Genomic DNA, 21,623 nt, shown 5'->3' on the forward strand with positions numbered 1-21,623 from the left:
CCAATAGCAATTATCAGCGATAAAGAACAGAGTGCAAGTGAAAACAAAAAATTAAATACACCTGGCTGTGAAGGTCACATAGTTTTCCTTCAACTTCCTAATGATAGAACTCTGCTGCAAGTTCTGGAAAGTTCATTTCTAATAGCCTGGCTAGCATTGTCAGGATGGAATATAGGATGAAAAGTGATCTCTAAGATGCCATTTTTGCTCCAAAAATAACTGTTTAAACATAGCTGTTGTCAAAACATGCTGTAATATGGTTTATTCGTACCTGTATGGACAGAAAAACGTGTAACATTTTTAAGCCATGTTTAAAGATAGTTAGTTTTGTCTCGAAGACTAGGCCTTAGAAGCTCTCTCACCATTGTAGTTGGGCAGTATGGTATGGTACATAATCTCTGTATGGCATTCCTGCTGCCAGCAGGGATTAAGCCAAGCCTAGGAGAAGTCTCCCCCAAAATCGATGAGCTGTAATTTTGGGAATGGAAGGAGCAAAATATTCCAATCAGTTGGGAGTTATAACCCGTTTTTAAGCTCCGTGGTATTCAGTAGGTAAGCTCTTGTAGGCAGCTCTGGACTGGTACTGGCACAGCAGCAGTATCTCACATTGAAATGACGGGGTTGGGGGGGGAAGAAAGAAGAGCTGAAAAGGGAAGGGGGTTACATTGCTGGGAGCTGTCAATAGGAGATGGAGGAGGTGGGGTGGCTAGGGGGTCTTTTCCCTTGAAAACTTTGAAAAATAAGTGCAGTTTGGAAGCATTGGTAGTAAATGAAATAATTACTCATAACTCTTTAGTCTCTTGTTTTTCAGTTTTTATTTCCTTTTGTTCAGGTGAGTTGATCCTATTTATTGCTCCTGCCACTTCTTTCCACCTGAATGCTGGAAGTGGTGATTCAAAGTCTGCAATTGACAAGGCATACTCTCTGGGGTTTTGGTATTCCACTCTCTCCCTACCTCTCCAGTTTTCTTGATGGTTTTTTTTTCCCATTGTCCCCTTTTCTCTCTCTCCCAATTCATTGCCTTTCCTCTAGTTTCTTCTGTCACTATCTCCATTGTAGTTCTTATTCTGTTCATTCCTTCCAGCTCCACTCCTAATTACTTCCCACACCTTCAATATACATCCATAATGTTTTATAAGCTCCAGTCCTCTGATGTACCATCACATAACAATATATAAAGCAGCTGTACTGAATACAAAGCAGCACTTCCTCCTCCTCTCCCTCCCCTCCTTGGTCCCCCCGCACTGAACCATTTTTGCAAAATGTGACGAGGCGGGAGGCATTAGGTTTTTAGTGCCCTGGGTCACTGCCTAGCTCTGCTACCCCTACTTGTTTGAAATCTCAATGTTTGTTTCAAGTGGAAGGGGAGTCCTTGCGGTTTCTACTTACCTACTGGACAGAAGGCCTAATTTAGATCTTACACTTTTTTTTTTTTTCCCCTGGTGTAATTCTATTGATTGGAATTACTCCTGGCACTGAAATAATTAAATGAGTTTCAATTCACACCTTTTGTTGTTTCAGTGTGCCTCTGTGTGGACACACTTGGTTTGGAATAAAAGTGTCTTATTATAATCAAGGCTATATAGATTCCTTACTAACTAGTTTTAACCCTATCAGTAAATTATGTCAAGGAACTTCTCCGACATTTTACTTTTATAGCCAGCTCTTTATTACATATTATAATTTAAAAACTTTTTTCTTTTGGACACTCTTTCAGGATGGAGGCAGCCTTGTAGGAGAAGTGAATGAAGAAGGGGAGATGACGGGGGAAAAGATAGCCTATGTGTATCCTGATGAGAAGACTGCATATTATGGAAGGTTCATAGATGGAGAAATGATAGAAGCAAAACTGGCAACTCTTACATCTGTAGAGGAGGGAAAGCCACACTTTGAATTGGTACCAGGCAGTAAGTTCAGTTGATGTGCAGCTTGTACATTGACAAAAAATATATCCTCTTTGATCTGTGTGTCTCAACCTTTTTCTTCACCTCAGTCCCCATACTTTGAATATTCCCCTTGAGGGTGTGTAAGGTCTGACTGGTAAGGAGGAATTGATTGTTAGGGAGAACACCAGATTTTTTCTATTACAGAACATTCATGAGGACTTTCATAGGTTAGGTAGGGGTGGGGGTGTGTTCTGAAAAATGCAGAAATGCTGTGGGAAGTTATAGTGGGAGGGGAAGGCTGAGGAACACTCTGTGGAATCTTCCCCATCCTATTCACTCCTTTAAATTCACTTTTTCCCCCATTCGTGTTGACAGACGTATTGTTGAAATGAGCAAACAAAGCATGGAAGGGTCATGATTCAATCCTAACTGTATTGCTATCTATTGGGTTTGTTTGTACAAATCAGTACTAGCACTGTTGGGTGCCATTAGATATTGCATTAATAGAGAGCGTGGGACATAGACATCAGGATTAATGAGTTTGATTCCATAAGAAAGAATCTGATTCAATATTGCCCTGCAACTTGTGTAGTCGTTTACATCAGTTTGTGGACGTAAAATGCTAAACATAAGAGTGATAGTATCTTACACCAATTCAGTACTGCGGTAAACGATTACATAGGGTGTAGGGCTATGGTGAATTGACCCCTTAGTGTTTTGGGGTGTTTCTTTAATTGCTGAAGACACTTTTCCAGTTGTGGACAAGACAAGATCATTAGTAGAAATATGAACTATCCTAGCACTGTTACTTTTGTGCACCAAAGATTTATGTACTTAAACAGTCTGGAAATAGGAACCTAAATGTTAGGAAAAAAGGGGAAAAACAGGCCAGAGACCTTTTGGTTTTTAAACATTGTAGAGAAATCTTTGCATAGCACAATTAAAAAGAAGAAACTCCAGCTGAGAGGGTACAATTTGTGCTTTGTAAATAGGATACAACTACACTCTGTGTGAAAAGCTGAAAGAAGAAATCCATTTTTAGAACTTGGTTACCATGGACAACAGCTTTTTATCAAACTTTCAGATACTCAGCTTTTCCCTGACTTTTCCACCTGCATCTTGATTTTGCCCCTAAATAAGCATCAGACAGTTGATTATACAAGTGTGCAAGGATTTAGACTTTAAAAGGGCTTAATTGTCACAGGGTGGATGCTCAGCACTTCCTCAAAGTCAGGCCCATGTAAGGTGTCCAAGTTGAGCATACAAATCATTAGTCATTGAAAAAACTGGGCCCTAATTTTAATAATTAAAGAGAGATGCTTTTTTTTTTTTTTTAAGCTCTTGTATATAAAATATGCTATTTTCAGTTGCCTGGGAAGAGAAAAATCAAGAAGGAGTAACTGGCTGAGGATTCAGGTATTTTGTTTTCAGTGCAGCGCTATATAATATCCTTTTTAAGTATGTTTCTTCTTTTGTTCATCTCATTATCTTTCAGACTTAATTTGCTTTTGAATGTCTTGAATGCGTGTCCCTCTAACAAAAGAGAGAAATGCTTTTAATATTGTCCATTAATTTAATTCCTGTATTGATTTATTTTTAGGCCCAGTATACAGTTTTGATAAATCTACTTCATCTTGCATTTCTACAAATGCACTTCTTCCTGATCCTTACGAGTCAGAGAGGTAGAACTTTTCTTTTTCCCATTTAAAATCTTTCAGTAAACTTCTTGGTCTGCTGTGCATTTAGGGACCTGATCCTGCAAACCCTTACTCACAGGAACAATTGCAGGACTAGTCAGGTGTCTATGGGTTTGCCAGGTTGGGCCTTTAACTTGACTGATGTGGAGCATAGACTTAATTGAATTGAAGTTTCTTTTGGATTTACATGGAAAAACTGGCAATCTAGTAGACTGAACATGGACATAATATACTTCTGGGTAACATCTTGAAAGTGACTTTAAAAAAATATAGCTGCAAAGTCACGTTCAGTGAAGTCCAGAACCCTTCATTAAGGGCCCTACGTACAAGATACAGTTCAAGGGGAGTTGAGGGTGCTCAGCATCTTATAGGATCTGGCACAAATACACTGTTCCCTTTTTCAGAACACAGAATCAGTCTCAAATTGATGCATATGCCAAGCATAGTGATTCTGGTTGGGTCAAATTCTGCTCATCTGAGTAGTCTTGTTGAGCAGAATAAAGTGAGCAGGATTGGGTTTATTATGTAATAAAGTAGAAAGCCCTGGGGAAAGAGGAGTATGTCCATTTCAAACCTCGACTGTTGACATGCCATGTTTCTCTACAGAATGCTGGATTCCAGTCAGTCACTAACATCACCTTTTTATATTTCTCAATGTAAGCATGTAGAACTGTTTGTGTCTTCACTGCCTTAATCCCATTCATTTGACAAGGTTTTGCTGTATACCTGATGGTAATCCTCCTCTTCTGGCATTACAAATGTCTAAATGTGTGATGTAGCAAAAGGTTCTTAGTGACTGTTGTTTAGAAACGTGGAGTTCTAGGGCCTGATCCTGAGAATGCTTTCTCAAGTGAGTAGTCCTTGCACACATGAGAAGTCCCATTGAATTTCAATGGGACTAGTAATGGAGTGAGGGTTGGAGGTCCCTGCATGTTTAACCATCATTAGAGGGCGATTGGAAAATGGTCCATCATCTGAACAATAAAATGTAATTATAAGTAATTTCTTTTTCCTAAGAATTATGTCCTAAGAAAAGTCCTTTTGTTTCTCCACTAATAAAATGTTATTAGGTTTTGGGTTCTTTTGCCTTTGCATTTTCTAAAGGGCATGAACTACTAACCTCTGCACCAGTAGCTGTAGTAATAATACTGTGTAGAGAATTGCAAATGTGATAATGAGAAAATATCCATTTTCTACCCTTTCTTTTTATTTTCTAGGGTATATGTTGATGCATCTCTCATTTCCAGTGCTGGCGAAGGATTATTTTCTAAAATAGCAGCAGGATCGCGCACGGTTATGTCCTTTTACAATGGAGTGCGAATTACACACCCGGAGGTAAGGCGGGGGGCGGAAGGGAACCAGTCTGAATTTTCATTGCTTTTTTTTAACTGTTTTCTTGTAAGATTTTTTTTTTTTTCCTGTGAGTTGATCTGAGTGTGGTTACTGGAACTTTGGAAAACAAATAAAAGGTGACCAGACATGCTCAGTTTTTACCTTGCAAATCAGGTGGACAGCAGAGACTGGGCCCTCAATGAAAACACAATAGCCCTGGATGATGAAACAGTCATAGATGTGCCGGAGCCTTACAACCATGCCACCAAGTATTGTGCCTCGCTGGGGCATAAGGCCAACCACTCCTTCACTCCTAATTGCATCTATGACCCGTAAGTATTAGCCTGTCTTTCAGATCAAACACTGAAGAGGTGAGATTGCTGCATTGAAGTGCACTGTGCTTGTACACTGTTTTGAGATGGCCAGATGTACTCTCTGGATCCAAGAGTCTTCCTTCAGGTTCACGTGCAGTCTCTGTGTACTGGAGCTGAGACTTGCACCAAGTGGGCATTGCAGGTGCTCAACAGCTCTAAACTTCGAGGGCAGGTTCAGGCTTAGAATAATATTGCATGTTTGTTATGCGTTTGTGTCTGACCATTGATGCTCATATACACAAAATACAGCATCCTTGGCTGAAACGTAAATCTTAGCTGTCCAAGGATAGAGCCATGTCTGCCTCACTCCTAGCATTTGACAGAGTATGTTTTACAGTGCATCATTTTGGAACATGAAGCCTCAAAAATAAGAATTTTTCTAGTACTCTCCAGCAACTGAAAACCTGTTTGACATCTACAAACATGTGTAAGGAGGTACATATTTTAAAACAATATGGTAAATGGGGGGCATATGTTTTTTGTAGTTTGTACATATCAAACTTTTCACCTACCAGTGGCTCCTTGTATCCTTCCCCCCACAAGCTCCCTGTGTGCCACCCTCCCATTCCCCCTCTGTTTCCAGGGATTCCTCGCAACTTCCTCCTCCAAATACAGTACCAGCGACTCTCTATGGCCCCCATTCCCTTTTTCTCCCATGTCAGGGTCCCTAGTCTCCCTCATCAGAGGTTTTGTGCCACCCATTCCAGGGTCCTCCTTCCTCCCACATGGCAGGGGTTCTGGGTGACCCATACTCTCCCCTCCACCCACAACAGGGTCCCCCATTCTTCCCCCACATTCCTCCGCTCTCCCCCCCCTTTTCTATGTGAGATAAGTTATTCAGGGTTCCAACATTTTAAATGCTCTTTTGAGAATAGGCAGAGATAAAATAGGAGTATTGTTATGCTGGCACAGGGGTGGGCAAACTTTTTGGGCTGAGGGCCACATCTGGGAATAGAAATTGAATGGTGGGCCATGAATGCTCACAAAATTGGGGTTGGGGGCGGGAGATGGTGAGGGCTGTGTTTTGGGGCGAGGGAGGGGGATCCAGGGTGGGCGGAGGAGTGAGGTGTGGGGAGGAGTGAGGGCTCTGGGGTAGGACTGGGGATGAGGAGTTTGAGGTGTAGGAGGGTACTCCAGGCTGGGATCGAGGGGTTCAGAGGGCGGTAGGGGGATCAGGGCTGGGGGAGGAGGTTGGAGCATCGGGAGAGGCTCAGGGGTGCAGGCTCCGGGTGGCATTTACCTCAAGTGGCTCCCAGAAGCAGTGGCATGTCCCTTCTCCAGCTCCTACCCAGAGGTGTGGCCAGGCAGCTCTGCATACTGCCTCGTCTGCAGGCACCGCCCCTGCAGCTCCCATTGGAGCACATAAGAGCTGGAGCTGGGCCATTCTGCAGCTTCCAGGAGCCATGTGGAGCAGCCCCAGACCCCGTTCCCCAGCAGGAGCTTGAGGGCCGGCTTAAAACGGCTTGCCCTCACCTGTGCTAGCAGGTGTTAATGAGTGCCATCAAAAGTCATTGGTTTTTTTTTGTTTGTTTTGTTGTTTTTTTTAATCTATAGACCATTGCAGAGGCACTTGAGGCTTTACTGTGCTGAAGAGCTGGCAGGGGCTTCATGTATCTCCCATTTTTTCCTCAACATCAATAGGGTTCTGGCCATTTATTCCTAGAAGATTCTCTGACGTTTTGGAACATGTATCATGTGCAGCAATCAGAAGTGGTGTGCAAAAATCATTAAAGACAAATAGAGAAATGTTGAGTGTAAGACCTTTGCGCGTTTGGCTGAAAATATATGTAATTATGTTGTTAAATTGGCGAGGATTCAGAGAAGAGCACTGAGAATGATCAAAGGATTAGAAAAGATGCCAGATAGTGATTAGACTCAAGGAGCTCAGTTGATGTAGCTTAACAAAGAGAAGGTTAAGAGGTGACTTGATCACAATCTGGGGAACAGAAATTTGATAAGAGGGCTCATTAGCCTAGCAGACAAAGGTATAAATGAGCCAATGGCTGGAAGTTGAAGCTAGGCAAGTTCAGACCGGAAATAAGGCACAAAATGTTAACAATGAGGGTAATTAACCGCTGGAACAACTTAAGTGGGGATTTTCTCCATCACTGGCAATCTTTAAATCAATATTGGATTTTTTTCTATAAGATACATTCTAGCTCAAACAGGAATTATTTTGGGGAGGTTCTATGGCCTCTGTTGAACCGGAGGTCAGACTAGATCAGCATTTCTCAAATGTGGCCGCCAGGAGCTTTTCTTGTGGCCACAGCCTCCTGGGCAGTGATGGGGGCAGGGGGCAAAGCAGTGACTCCTCCCCTGAGGCCGCCAGCGAGGGTTGGATCCTTCCCCCCCCTCCCCTCCTCCTGGAGAGACACATGCTGGAGGAGCAGGTTTCTAGTGAGTTCCTCACCTTCCCTGGGATGGTGGGCAGCAGGCTCCGGCTCTGGGCTCACCCCCATCCATTCCCCTCTGACCCCCACTGCTTCCCTCAGCCCCCATCCAATCTCCCCATTGCCTCTAGCCCCCACTGCCTCCCTACCCACCTCCCTATACAGGGCTTGATTTGTTCCTGGGCATGCCAGGGCTGAGTAAATCTGCTGCTGTGAAAAGTGATATTTGTATGTTTGTTAATATCACTTTTCACAGCAGCAGACTTACTAGCTAGCAAGTCTTTAAAAAAGCAACCAAAAAAGCAAAATCAACAACAACAAAGACAAGAACGTGCAAAGCACCTTATTTGTGTTTCTATTCTGTTTAGGTCTAGTAAAGAATAGAAAAGTTTTTTTATTATTTTTATTAGTCTGCAAAAAATCCCAACATAAATAAATTGCAATCATTCGGACATGCATATGTGCATATTTATTTGTCTTTCTTAAACTTAATTAGGAATTTTAGTTAAAATTATAACAGCAGCCACCAGCAAAGAGTTGGTGGCCGCAGTTTGAAGCCACCAAAAAATTTGTTGAGAACCCCTGGACTAGATGATCACCCTTAGAATCTGTTAATTTAGTAATATTTTGAATTCATCGACTCAACCTACCTAGACAAAAAGGAGTACATACAGGAAGGGTGAATTAAAAAACTCATGATTGTACTCTTTCATTTCTCTTGAGTGAATTCTGCACATCCAGTCAATATTTGTTTTCACTTGAACAATGAATAAGCAATAGTGCTGCTTGCTTGGCTCTCTTTTTGCCTGATTTTGAGCCCAAGACCTTTGGTTCTTTTCAAACTTCTGCATTATATTAAAGTGGGGAGGGCACTTTTTAAAAAAAAAAAAAAATGGACAGAGTTAAAATAGTTTGGGGTAATGTCGACTGTTCGTGGGAAACAGTGAAATCTTCTATACAAAGTGCTGTCAAACTGAAGTTTAAAAAAAAACCCACAAAAAATGAAAAAACTGTTTTTTCTTTTTTTCAAAGTTATAGTACTCTTTTGTTACCTACAACTGGGTTGGACACTTGCAGATAAAAAACTGCCTTGCTTACAGCAAGTCCCTGGGGAATATGAGCAGAAGTGTACTCTTGTAAAACATTTTAGTAAATAACCTGTACTAGATAAACATGGATGATTGACTTCCCCTGTTGCAAATAATATTCATTGTTGTCCTATTATGAAGGTAGTTGTAAGTCCTGCACAAATCAGTGACTACTTTTTTGATTCCATAAATATCTTACAGGAAATATTGAGAATACCCAAGTCATAGTTTGAGTTGGTTTTTTTGATGTAACATGACACAGTATTTGAAGCCTTTTTTTAAATCTTACACCAGAGTAAGTCTTGAAGTTCAAAGCAATAACTTCTTGAACAAATTCTTAAGATTCATGTAAATCAAAGTTTCATAAATATTGCTAAGTGCCAAACAACTCTTTGAGACACAAGTCTGATTTGATGGCTTAAATATTAATTAGAGGGGGTTTTAAAAAGTCTGTGGCAGGGGATCGTGAATTTACATTTGAAGGTTTAGTGTTTAAAAAAAATATATAGTTTACTAAAGGGCTAAAATTTACAATGCATACTCCTCGTTGTTTAGGTTTGTTCATCCTCGTTTTGGGCCAATCAAGTGTATACGCACCATCAGGGCTGTGGAGAAGGATGAAGAACTAACAGTGGCTTATGGATATGATCACAATCCCATCGGGCAGAATGGGCCAGAAGCACCAGAATGGTACCAGGTGGAACTGAAAGCCTTCCAGGCTGCCCAGCAGAAGTGAAATGCAGGCAAATGCTCAGTTCAGCGAACTGAAATAGAAACTTTGATCTATGCACTACCTTTATACTAAAAACTGGACAACCAGGGATTTGTTCATGCTGTTGCATCATAACCTCTCATTCAGTGTTAGAAATAAGTTTCTTGCATACTAACTAAGTTTGACTGCATTATTCATAGCAGATTTAAAAATAGCTAGTGTTGCACCAGTCTTATCTGAAAGAATTATTAAATATTCTATACAAGGCAGCGTGATATTTTTAGTAGCTTTTATCTAATTCTGCACCATATGCAAAGATGCCAAAAGATTAGACAGAAAATGAAAAGATCATTCACTTTTAGTCAGCAGACTTCAGTGTTACTATTTCTACGGCCTAGGCATTACTGTGCAGCTGCATTTTACATACATGCCATTTGTGATGATAATAATATTTTGATATTCTCTAATAGTAGTGTAATTTGCCTTTTTAAACCTTTGATCTTAATCTTGCAATAGAGCAGTTAATTTATTGGTGTATAGGAGGCTGGGTTTTTAATTCCCTCGTCCTCTTATCTGAGCGTTGTTCTTTCTACAAATCCTCTCTTGCAGGAGAAAACCTTTCTAACAAGTGAAAAAGGTTTGTGTGCTTGAGAGAGAGTGCCGTGTATAGATCTCTGTGGCGTTTTATATAAATAGTTTTAGTGATGTTCATGTCCAAAACAAAAACTTGTTTGGCCTTTGGGGCTGGGATACACTGTTTAATTATGATTATTGCAGATGAATTAACATGTATTTGCATGAAGATGTTCAAAGAGGAGAAAGTGGGGTTTAACTTTAGTATTTTTAAGATTGACATTCAGGAACAGGGGTGCTGGAATTGTTTTGTATAGTGGGGGTGCTGAGAGCCATTGAACCAAACTAAACCATCTATGACAGAAACCAGTTCAAGCCAGGGGGTGCAGGAGTACCCCCAGCACCCTTACTTCCAGCACTTATGTTCAGGAAGGGTGGGGGGAGCATTGGATAGTGTCTGGGGGATTTCTTTCTGTCTCACTTAGCAGAGCTACTAATTCTTAAGGCTGAATCCTGCCTTTGAAAGCATATTTCTCTTTTGAAGTCTGTAGGAGAAGTGTATGCAACTGCAGGCAGAAGGTAGTCCTGGATTAGTATAGAGCAGGGACGGGCAAACTTTTTGGCCTGAGGGCCGCATCGGGTTTCAGAAATTGTATGGAGGGCCAGTTAGGGGAGGCTGTGCCTCCCCAAACAGCCAAGCGTGGCCTGGCCCCCGCCCCTTATCCAACCCCCCCCCCTCAGGACCCCTGCCCCATCCTCTCCCCCTGCTGTCTGTCCCCGGACCCCCCCGCTCCTAACTGCCCCCCCACTGCTCCATCCAACCCCCCTCTCCTTCCTGACTGCCCCCTGGAACCCCTGCCCCATCCAACCACTCCTTCTCCCTGACCGCCCCCATTCAACCCCCCGTTCCCTGCCCGCTGACCGCCCCCGCCCCCATCCACACCCCCAGCCCGACCACCCCCCAAATTCCCCTGCCCTCTATCCAACTCCCCACCCCCACTCCCTGCCCCCTTACTGGGCTGCCTGGAGCACCAGTGGCGGCATGGCTACACCAGGACAGGCAGCCACGCTGCCTGGCTGGAGCCAGCCACGCACTGTGCAGCACAGAGCACTGGGTCAGGCCAGACTCTGCAGCTGCGCTGCCCCAGGGGCTTGCAGCCCCGCTGCCCAGAGCATTGCGGCGGCACAGTGAGCTGAGGCTATGGGGGCGGGACAGCAGGGGACGGGCCAGGGCTAGCCTCCCGGACCAGGAGCTTAGGGGACAGGCAGAACGGTCCCACGGGCTGGATGTGGCCCGTGGGCCGTAGTTTGGTATAGAGGGTCCCAGTCTCCACTAGTGTAACATCTGCAGAGAATATGGCTCATACTGGTCTTGTTCATTTTGAGTCCTAGTAAATGAGTTTAGTGATAGGTGACATACTAAGATTCAAATAGCAACTGCAAAAGGGGTTATACTGAAAGACTGAAACAATGAATGTAAAAACATCAGTCGCTATTGTTAAGAGACATTTAGAAAATGTCAACTTGTCTCGTTTATAGCTCTACTTCAGCAGATAGCAGGGGCCCCTGAACATTCATCTGGAAATTAACAAATCTTGCCTAATGTTGTAGAAGAGATTAATAAAGCCACCATTTCAGTTTAGATAATCCGGGCCTTCTTGGGGGTCTACAATCCTGCTGACCTTTTTGTTTGGGGGTTTTAAGTAGTTCAGGAACAGTTAAAATGCATTTGCAATACGCTTACTTTAAATGGGTAGAGAATTTTGTGTGTGAGACATACAAAAATTTTATGGAAAATTAGACCTAAATTTCTACAACAGCAGTAGCATCTTTGATATGTTGCTTTAAGAGATGAGAGCTACCCATCCAGTTTTCTTGGATCTGAAAACTAGTATAAATGCAGGTTTCCAATTCAAATAGGGAAAGTCATCTAACAGTATAGGAACTAGATGGTTTTTAGAAAATGCATTGGATGGACCAAAGACACAGAAGAATGATGTTGCTATTTTATGCTCTGTGAGGATCTTCAATGTTGTGTACATACAAAGTTAGGGAATTTAAGTAAGGCCCTCTTTATTTTGGGGCTCTGTTTATTTAGCTCATACAATTTTTGATCACAAAGCCTTTTCAGGACTTTAACATTTAGGCTTGCATAGAAGCTAATCTTCAGTGGGTGGGTGTATGCCATGGGTTCCATGACACTCTCCCAGCAAAGATCAGAATGCAGGTTTTTCCAACACCCGCTCCCTCACTCTGGAGACTGTAGCCACATCGGTGTTTCTTCATATATGGCAGGTGGTCTACACAGATGATATTTTGGTGACTCAGCTTGGATATGCTGAGAGACCAAACCGATCCTCACACATAGCAGAGAGTTGTGAAAGGCTGATTGACGATACCACTTCAGAAGATGACCCTCAAAAGGAAATATGAATGTTAGAACTATTCCTGCCTCCACACAGATCAACATTTTAAGAGCATCACGATGTTGAGGTGTAACTGCTGCTTTACTAGAGGCATGTCTTCCTCTAAACTGTTGGAAGAGTATTGAAAATTAGGGTTGTGTTTCAATTGGAAACAAAAATGGTCTGGCTGAACTCTGCTATGAATGAATAGCAAACGGATTTGACTTACTCTAGGTAATTGTCCATAGGGAGGTTGCTTACGTTTCCATGTCACTTGGAAAATCTTGTATAAGCTGTTCTGTCTTCTACAGTCCTCTTGCTTCACTTTGATCCCTGTTTCTAATGTTTCCCATGAACTTTGGGCATGGAGGTGATCTGTTTTTGTTTTGTTTAAGGCAAACATTAGACAAATGCTTTCTGCTAGTTACAGACTTGATTATTGTAGTGCAAAAACAGAGAACTAAGCCCTCAGATTGCCAAAATAATGGTTTTAATTATTTGTTTGTTCTAAAGCCATTCATTTTGGAGTTGGGCAAGCAGATTATCAAATACTGATTTGAGGATGTTGAAGTCTGAGGATATGCCATAATCATGATAAGCAAAAGCCTAGTCTCTCTCTTCACATTCTATACTACTTCTCCCTGCTCCATTAGAATCTGTTGATCCTCCTGCTGGTTCTTCCCCAATTACACATTTTGAGTCGGATCTGATTCTTTTTCATTTCTCCTGTGGGCTCTCAGGGACTGGAAATTGCTGGTGTGAATATCGATTTCTTTTAAAGGGACACCAAGTTTGGCTTGAAATGCAATCTAATATATTCATTTGTTTCAATGGCCTTGTTGACTCAATAACCTTTGATTGTTCAGAATTTTATGGGTAGTCTTCAGTTTAATTTATTAATCCATTCTAGACCTTGCAGATAAACTTTTGGAAGCCTTCAGGTAAAGTATCTTTGTGAAATGAGTTGAGAATAGTGGCACTTATTCTTATAAGTGACCTATACCAGAGGTCTTATAAGAGAGAAATGTTCTGGTATAGGTCTCTCTCTGGTTCTAGGCAAGTAGTCTTTATCCACAGGAGAATGGATATATTTACTGTGTTGCTAATATGTTATTAAACCAAAATCTAAATAGAGTTAGATTCACATGAGGGCAGCAAACTCTTGTGCTCCGAGCCTGGCAAAGAAATGTCCTATTACAAGAAATTGAAGGCAGATGAACTACAGATGGGGACACATGCTTGACTATGTGGTGTAGTATTCTTTATTCTTGGAGGATGCCCAGCAGAACATGTAGTCCCCTCCTAGATGCTCATTGTGATTTGGGTGCGACTTAGACTTGGTCTACACTACCCCCCCTAATTCGAACTAAGGTACGCAACTTCAGCTACGTGAATAACGTAGCTGAAGTCGAAGTACCTTAGTTCGAACTTACCTTGGTCCACACGCGGCAGGCAGGCTCCCCCGTCGACTCCGCGGTACTCCTCTCGCCGAGCTGGAGTACCGCAGTCGACGGCAAGCACTTCCGGGTTCGACTTATCGCGTCCAGACTAGACGCGATAAGTCGAACCCAGAACTTCGATTTCCAGCCGTCGAACTAGCTGGTAAGTGTAGCCAAGGCCTTAGATTCCAACCTCCTTGTTTGTCTCAGGGTCTGCAAAATCTTCCCACAAATAAGCCTCTGTAATAAGGTGATTGCCCCAGCTCCTCCTTATGAAGGAACAGCACATGAAGCAGTTTGCAAATCAGTCCTCAGCCTAAATACTATGGTGATTTGTGCCCTAGATCGCCTTTGTCTTTCTGCCAGGTAATATGGCTAGGACTAAAGCTGCTGTCTTGGCAGTGCTGTCGTTGTAATCAGGGACCCAGTAGTTTGTGGAGAGCTAGCATCAAGTCTCTTAGGAAACTAGAGAAATCGAGGAACCTGAGGTTGCTGAAAGACCTAGTAATTGTAGAAGAGCCAAAGCAGCATGAAAAGAAGGGCTCTGACCTGTAATGTTAGCTGCTGGGTGTCTTTTGTGGACATCAGGAACAGGGAAGTGGGATTAGGCTGTTTTCTTAATCATGCTCAACACACTGTGCCTTTTAAGGATTCTAAGGGGTTTCCAGGAGATTCTGATGCCATAATTTGGCCACCTTCCATTCCTGTATCTGTTGAACCTCCCTCTGGTTTTGGCCATTTTAACTACAAATCTGATGAGGGTGTCACACTGACCTTTGCTCAAGTTAAGAGGAATTAATCCACAAAAGTCAACCTGACAAATCTGAGCTGGGATAATTTTGGAAAATCAAAGTCGTGTTGGAGCTGGGTTTTGCTCGCCATTAGTCAACCTGAGTGGAAAGCGGAATGGGTTAGAAAGACTGGACTACATGAATTCTCAACTTCATTCTGCCTTTTTGCAGTTCTGACCTACTTTTAACTGCTCACTGGTGAAACAGACAGTCAAAAGATCATCTGGGACCTTGCTTTGATGATGATCTCCACCTCCGTGATGATCTGTGGTGTGAGAGCCTAGACATTTATGGAGTGAATAGAGCTTTAAGCCTTAAAAGGCTAAAATTAAAGGGGTAACTATCGTTACACAATCCCAAACAAGGGATCAGAGCCGCAATAATGTTGCTGTGCTCAAGAGGAACAAGAGAACTCAGCAGGGCTGCGAGAGGGATCCACAACCACCACCATGTGCTTCAGGCACAAAACAGCCAGTGCACCTAGTTTGCTTCTAGCTACTGCTGGATGTCCATGTAGTGGTAGATGTAGCCCATCTGCTTCCCTTTTCCATTGGCTTTGGACCCTATTGATTTATACTGTGTGGTCCCATTTACCCCGCTGCTGTTTGTGGGTGTCACTTATATTGCAGTAGAACCTGAAGATGCCAATCAGGGTTGCAGCCCCATTGCACTAGTGGCTGTATTAAAACACAAGAAGGCATTGTCTCTGCCCTGAAGAGCTTTCAATTTTGACCGCTTTCGCTTGACTTGACATCCCCTTGGAGAGGACACTGAAAGTCACGGTGGTGGTGGTCAGAGTATGGGATTCCCCAGATCAGATTCTCTGTGGCTTTTATTTCATCTGCACAACAGATGTATCCTAAACCCCATAGATGCCTCTGGAGACCACCTCTGAATTTGGTCCAGTGGTACCAGATAACTTTTTTTTTTTTTTTTTTTTTAAACACAATGAGCAAAGGAAAAAGCACTATTTCCCATTTAGCTAAAACATGGTTCTTAAAAAAAAAAAGCTGGGGCAATGTATTTAGTATCATAAATAACATAATGTTCGAGTATTTGGATGGGAAACTTGAGACCGAGGACCAACTTCACCCATCTGATAAAAGCAGACGCCACTCCACTAGAGTCAATGGATTTGCACCTACTTAAGCCAGTGGAGAATCCGGGGATATCTCTATGGAACTAGCAGCCTTAAAATGATATTTTGGAAGTAGTGATTATGAATTGTATTCCAAATGACTTCAAAAAATTGTTGCAGAATTATAGTTGTATGTTTACCTGTCATAGATCAAAGGTTTTGAACGCTCTGATTTCTAACTATCCAATTGATCCTCCTTGTGTCTGTCTTCTCACTCCAGTAAGCAGAAGCTGCCCTTCTCTAATTTTATTTTAAATACACTTGATTTTTAAATAGACTTCATTTTTTTTTTTCAAAGGAACTAGGTATATCAATTCAAAGCAATGAATTATTCAAGCCATAAAACCACAGGTGTGGGAAACCCTTTTCACAAGTTTTAACCTGTTTCTATGTAAATAGATGTTTGTATGAAATATTTTCATGGTAGAATGAATATATTTAAAAAAAAATCCCCTCTATTTGAAATCAGATTTACAAGGGTGTCTTTTTTTGTAAGATCTGAGTATAATTGAAAACAAGTACTTGAAACTTTTAAAATGTGGAGATGCATCATATTATCCTTACAGTAGCTAATAGGTCAGCTATTGAGAGAGAATATGTATGTAGTGTTGCATATAACTGTCATAATTTCAATACCATGGCCAGTCACATCTTTAAGACAAACATTTCAATTGTCCCTCAGTTATATGTATTATATAATAAAAGCTTCAGTCTCTGTCTTCTCCTATGAAACTTTTTTCAACGGTAATTAATTTTATTTCAAAATAACTACTGTACTGAGTTAACTAAAACTGAGGCTGGAAACAATTCCATTTTATCTAAGCTGCCAGCTCTGACAGTTTCTGCTATTTTTACACTTTTTAGGCCACAATTGTTCAGTCTCTAAGTTCTGATGTATTCTAACGAATCCACAGTCTGGGGGTAATCTTACATGTGAATTGAGAAGTTAATCCCACAATAATTATCTTGTATACAGAACTTGATAGGTGTTTTATGACATTTGTACTAGAACTGTGAGCCTTATTGAACATCATTAGGTTTATTTATGACTTTTAAAACAATGGATAACTCTAACGAAAGATGTTTACATGAATGATGCCTGCCCTTCCTCTCATGTTATGAATGAGGTTTTTTTTATACAGTGTGTTTGGGTGCATGTGCCCAGATGTAGGAAAGATGTTTCTGGGGGAAAATAATGACAAACATTTGTGATAAATGAATCTTACAGACTGTGTTTAATTGTGTGATGAAGGCAATGCAGGTATTAAAATATTCAAACAGAACAATCTCTGTTCTTTTGTTTTTTAATATAAAATCTTCTACCACCACTCTGCCCTGTTTTGTGTATTTTCTGTTACTTTGATGCATCTCTGATCCCTGCAACCATATTTATTGGTGGCACATAGGTAGAATTTGGCCTAGTTTCAGCGGTCTTTTGGGCTATGTTATTAGTATACAAAATAGTGAACTAACAAGAAAACATTTCTTGTACTAGTCAGTTCCCCCATGGAATTAAGTTTGCGTTGGAAGAATACAGCAGATTTTTGTTTACCCAAAATACTTCTAAAAATATTTTAAAAGCTATTTGGTTGTAGCTGGGACTCTATTCTAACTCTTACTGCTACAGTCAATGTTGTGTGCATGGGGAAAGAGAGAGAGAGAACTACAAAAGCTTCCTGCCTAATGTAACCAGAATGCTATAAATACCTGGGATACCCCATTGAAATGTGCATCAGTCCTTGCCCCCCATGCACACCTCAGCACTCATTCATGCTGATGCTCATTCTCTGATTGGATGCTTTTCTAAAAGATACGCTCTAGGAATTATTTTGTGGACGTTCTATGGCCTCTGTTATACAAGCGAGACTAGATGATCACCATAGTCTGTTCGGGCTGGGATCCATGAATCTGGTTGGTGTGGAAAGGAGCAAGGCTATTGTCCTATCTCAGCTTTGTGAGATCTCTGCTTTTCTGGTCCTTGTGTGGATATGCTGTCCACTGTGCAGGTGTATAAAGGAAGACTACTTGTACCTTTGCCCCTTTTCTGCTTCGTGTCGCTGTTGAACTTCCATAATCATAACACTGAAAAAAATGGGCTGCTACCACACTTGTCCAATACCCAAATCATGAAGAAACTTGGACGATGGTGTTAGTGACAGAACTTGGAAAAGGATTGGCTTAATCGTCCTTTTCACACACAATTACAGTGCAGGATGTGTAGGTTACATTTTGTATGGGTATTAATCCCAAACCTCCTGCATGTAAGGAAAAGGGCTGCCTTGAAAAAAAACCACACATTTTTAAAATCAGTATTCCTATTTTAAGATTTGGCACACTCCTCAACTAGTGTGGTGGTGTAGCCTTTAGAAATTAGAAAACTTAAATGAGCATCTGTGCCCCATACCACTTAAGAATTAAGCTAAATCAGTATTAGCCATTCTGGTACTGATTTTTAAGAGTGCTCACACAAGAGGATTGCACTGATTTAATTAAATCTCTTTCTAAATCAATAGTGTTTAGATGGTGCTCTATCAAGGCTTAAAACTGCTGCTGTATTGCCATGGTACAGGGCCCTGAAATCTTGATTATAATGGCTTTAGAGTCGAGTTGAGAGATGGTATAAGGGGAATATGGAAAAAATACAAGTGGAGGTTGTGGGAGAAGTGGACAAACAGGTCATGGAGACTGCCTTTGTGTGCAAAGTGGAGGAGGTTAGAGGATGATGTTATAAATCGGAAAAATGGATAAAAGGAGGGAGGCACTAAATGGTTAAGATCCTTTAAAAATAAACCTGTGGTGGTTACAATAGAGAAGATGAAGCAGTGGAGGAACTTAGAAGGATGACATGGTCAGAATTATGGGGGAGGAAGAGACTCATTGCAGCCACAGAAGGCCAGGGAGGAAGAGGCTTGTACTAGTCAAGAGGAATTGAAGATTTGTACGGAAGTTTTAACTAGTCATGGAAAAGTCTAAGTTTTGAAGGCATAGGCGCTGACTTCTGCTAGCACAAGTGGGTGCTCGACCTCCCTCTGCCCCCGGCCCTGTCCTGACTCCACCCCTGCTCCTTCCTTCCCTTCCCTATTCCAACCCCTTCCCCAAAGTCCCCACCCCAACTCCGCTCTCTCCCTGCCCCTATTCCAACCCCTTCCCCAAATCCCTGCCTCAGCCCCACCTCTTCCCTACCTCCTCACCTGAGCATGCTGCATTCCCGCTCCTCCTCCCCCCTCCCTCCTGGAGCTTGTTATGCCATGAAACAGCTGTTTTGCGGTGACAAGCACTGGAAGGTAGGCGGAGAAGCAGGGACAAGGCATGCTCAGGAGAAGAGGTGGAGGGGAGCTGGGGAGGGGAGCACCCACCAATTTTTCTCTGTGGGTGCTCCAGACCCAGAGTACCTACAGAGTTGGCGCCTATGTTTGAAGATATTGCACCGGGAGAAATTTTGAACTTGACCTGGATGTGTGGGTCTAGAGGATGGTGTTGACACCAAGGTTATGGGGCTGAGTGACAAGGAAGAGGGTGGTGGTGTCAACAGTAACCAATAGGTTGCCTGGGGAGCATGTGGGAGAGAATACAAGGAATTCAGTGTGGGTACATTAATTTTAAGTTGACATGTCAAGGAGATGTTAGAGAGGCCAAGCAAAGTTGGGTTGACTGGAGAGAGACAGGCATAGAAATAGCACTGGAAGCTGTGAGAGCAGCTCATGTCACCTGGAGCTGTAGAGGGAGGAGAGGAGTGACCCCAACATGGAGTTCTATAAGCGATCTGCAGGCTGGTGGAGGTGGAGAGAAGAGATCCTACTGAAAGAAAAGTTCAAGAGAAGATCAAAGAAGAGAAACAGGAGAGGATGGAATTGTGAAAGCCCCAGGCTGACATCTTTTAAGGTAATATTTCCCCCTAGCTTTTCAATCTGGAAACCTGGTGAGAAAGCAGTGGTGCTAATGTGTGTGTGTGTGGGGGGGGGGGGGGGTTGATGGCGGCAGCAGCAACCCCCCTCCAAAGTTTTTGCACTTGCTCAAAGTTCCACGGGCTGCAGATCCGAGGCACCTGTGGCCTGATCGCTTACAAGCAGTGGTCCCATATTGAATCAGTACGGTTGCTGCCAGAGCTGTCTGGTTTGGTCACAGTGCTACTGAAATTTGACCCGGCTGCCCCTCCATACAAATGGAAGAGTGGCCAGAGCATCAGTGAGCGTGACCCTGTGCACCAGGTTCCAACACCAATGCCACTCAAATTTGGCCTGGCTGCACCTTTCTGACACAGGGGGAGGCTGTTCGTGGATGGGGGTGAGCAGGGTAGTCTGCCTAGAATTTGACTCCTGGTAGCACTGGCTTATTTGCTGGGTAGGGAGTAAGAGGAGATTCCAGCTGGGTGGAGGAGACCTGGAATCCCGGTAGGAGGAAGGGAGGGGATATGGGGGGAGGAGGGGGAGGACTGGAATTTGCCTCCTCAGAAGAAATACCTGATTAGTGTTACTGGCACAAAGTGAACACAGGTCCCAAATGTACAAGAATGGTGATCTCCCCCATGCACAGGGGAGGGTTGTGTGCATATTACAAAGCTGCCATGCCTAGAACAGTGTGTTCTGCAGGGTGGAGAGAACAGCAGTTGGCCATGGTTCCTGCCCCACCGGGTCCTGGGGCTGCATGGACAGCACTGCAGTGCAGAGCAAGGCTCTAACCTTCCCACCTAGCTCTTGTGAAGGCTCTTGGCCACATGCTTCTCCAGGCAGGGCAGAGCTTTTCTTGCACAATAACCAGACTTGGCACCACTAAACAATCTGAATATATTTGCTGTTTGCCAGCTGTGCGCCCAGTGCTGGATCAAAGAGATGAAGCAGTCTGCCAGGGGTGGGGCCTGGTCGCCTTTTAGCTTCTGCCCCAGGAGTTTCTATAAGGCTGCCCGAGAAGCGGGGACCACCCTTTACTCACCCTGCCTGTCTCCAAGAGTGGCTTCTCCAGGCTTCCCTTACTAGTCTGGGGCTCTCTTGGCTCAGCTGACAGGTGTGAGGGGTGTGTAACAAGCTGTCAAAAGCAAATCTACATGAACACTCCACATGCACAGCCTAGAGCAATTCACCAGCCCAGCACATGCCACAATCTCCCTAGTTTGCTTGTGAGGAGCCCATTGCAGTGGCATTAGAATGTCATAAAAATGGTCATAGTAAATCAGACCAATGGTCCTTCTCACTCCGTATCCTGTCTTCCAACAGTGGCCAATACCAGATGCTTCAGAGCAAATGTACAGAACAGGCAATCATGGAGTGATCCATCCAGCCCCTGTGGTCCACTTCCAGCTTCTGGCAGTCAGAGGCTAGGGACACTGACCATGGGGTTGCATCCCTGACCATCTTGGCTAATAGCTGTTGATGGACCTATCTTCCAGGAACTTATCTAGTTCTTTTTGAACCCTGTTATAGTTTTGGTCTTTACAACATTCACAGTTTGACCATGCATTGTGTGAAGAAGTACTTCCTTTTGTTTGTTTTAAGTCTGCTGCCTATTCATTTCATTGGGTGACCCCTCGTTCTTGTGTTAGCTGAACCTGTAAATAACACTTCCTTATTTACTTTATCCATATCATGCATGAGTTTATTGACCTCTTATAATTTGACCGCAGTTATCTCTTTTCCAAGCTGGAAAGTCCCAGTGTTTTTAACCTCTCCTCATACAGAAGCTGTTTCACATCCCTCATCATTTTTGTTGCCCTTCTCTGTACCTTTTCCAATTCCAATCTGTTTCTTTTCAGATGGGGAGACCAGAACTGCACCCACTATTCAAGGTGTCAGCCTTGAGGGTAG

General features: G+C 42.8%; 1 protein-coding gene across 1 annotated transcript in view; it reads left to right on the top strand.

Moving 5' to 3' along the window:
• Positions 1-13,292, top strand: part of SETD7 (SET domain containing 7, histone lysine methyltransferase) — a 30,199-nt gene extending 16,907 nt beyond the window's left edge. Inside the window, exons 4-8 of the mRNA XM_054028817.1 lie at positions 1,718-1,907; positions 3,487-3,568; positions 4,801-4,918; positions 5,090-5,247; positions 9,323-13,292. Of these exons, the coding sequence (XP_053884792.1) occupies positions 1,718-1,907; positions 3,487-3,568; positions 4,801-4,918; positions 5,090-5,247; positions 9,323-9,503 (729 nt within the window). The 3' untranslated portion in view covers positions 9,504-13,292. The remainder of the gene's footprint in view (positions 1-1,717; positions 1,908-3,486; positions 3,569-4,800; positions 4,919-5,089; positions 5,248-9,322) is intronic.
• Positions 13,293-21,623: the final 8,331 nt, after the last annotated feature.

The sequence above is a fragment of the Malaclemys terrapin genome, chromosome 5 (genome assembly GCF_027887155.1).
Source record: "Malaclemys terrapin pileata isolate rMalTer1 chromosome 5, rMalTer1.hap1, whole genome shotgun sequence".
Taxonomy (NCBI): domain Eukaryota; kingdom Metazoa; phylum Chordata; order Testudines; family Emydidae; genus Malaclemys; species Malaclemys terrapin.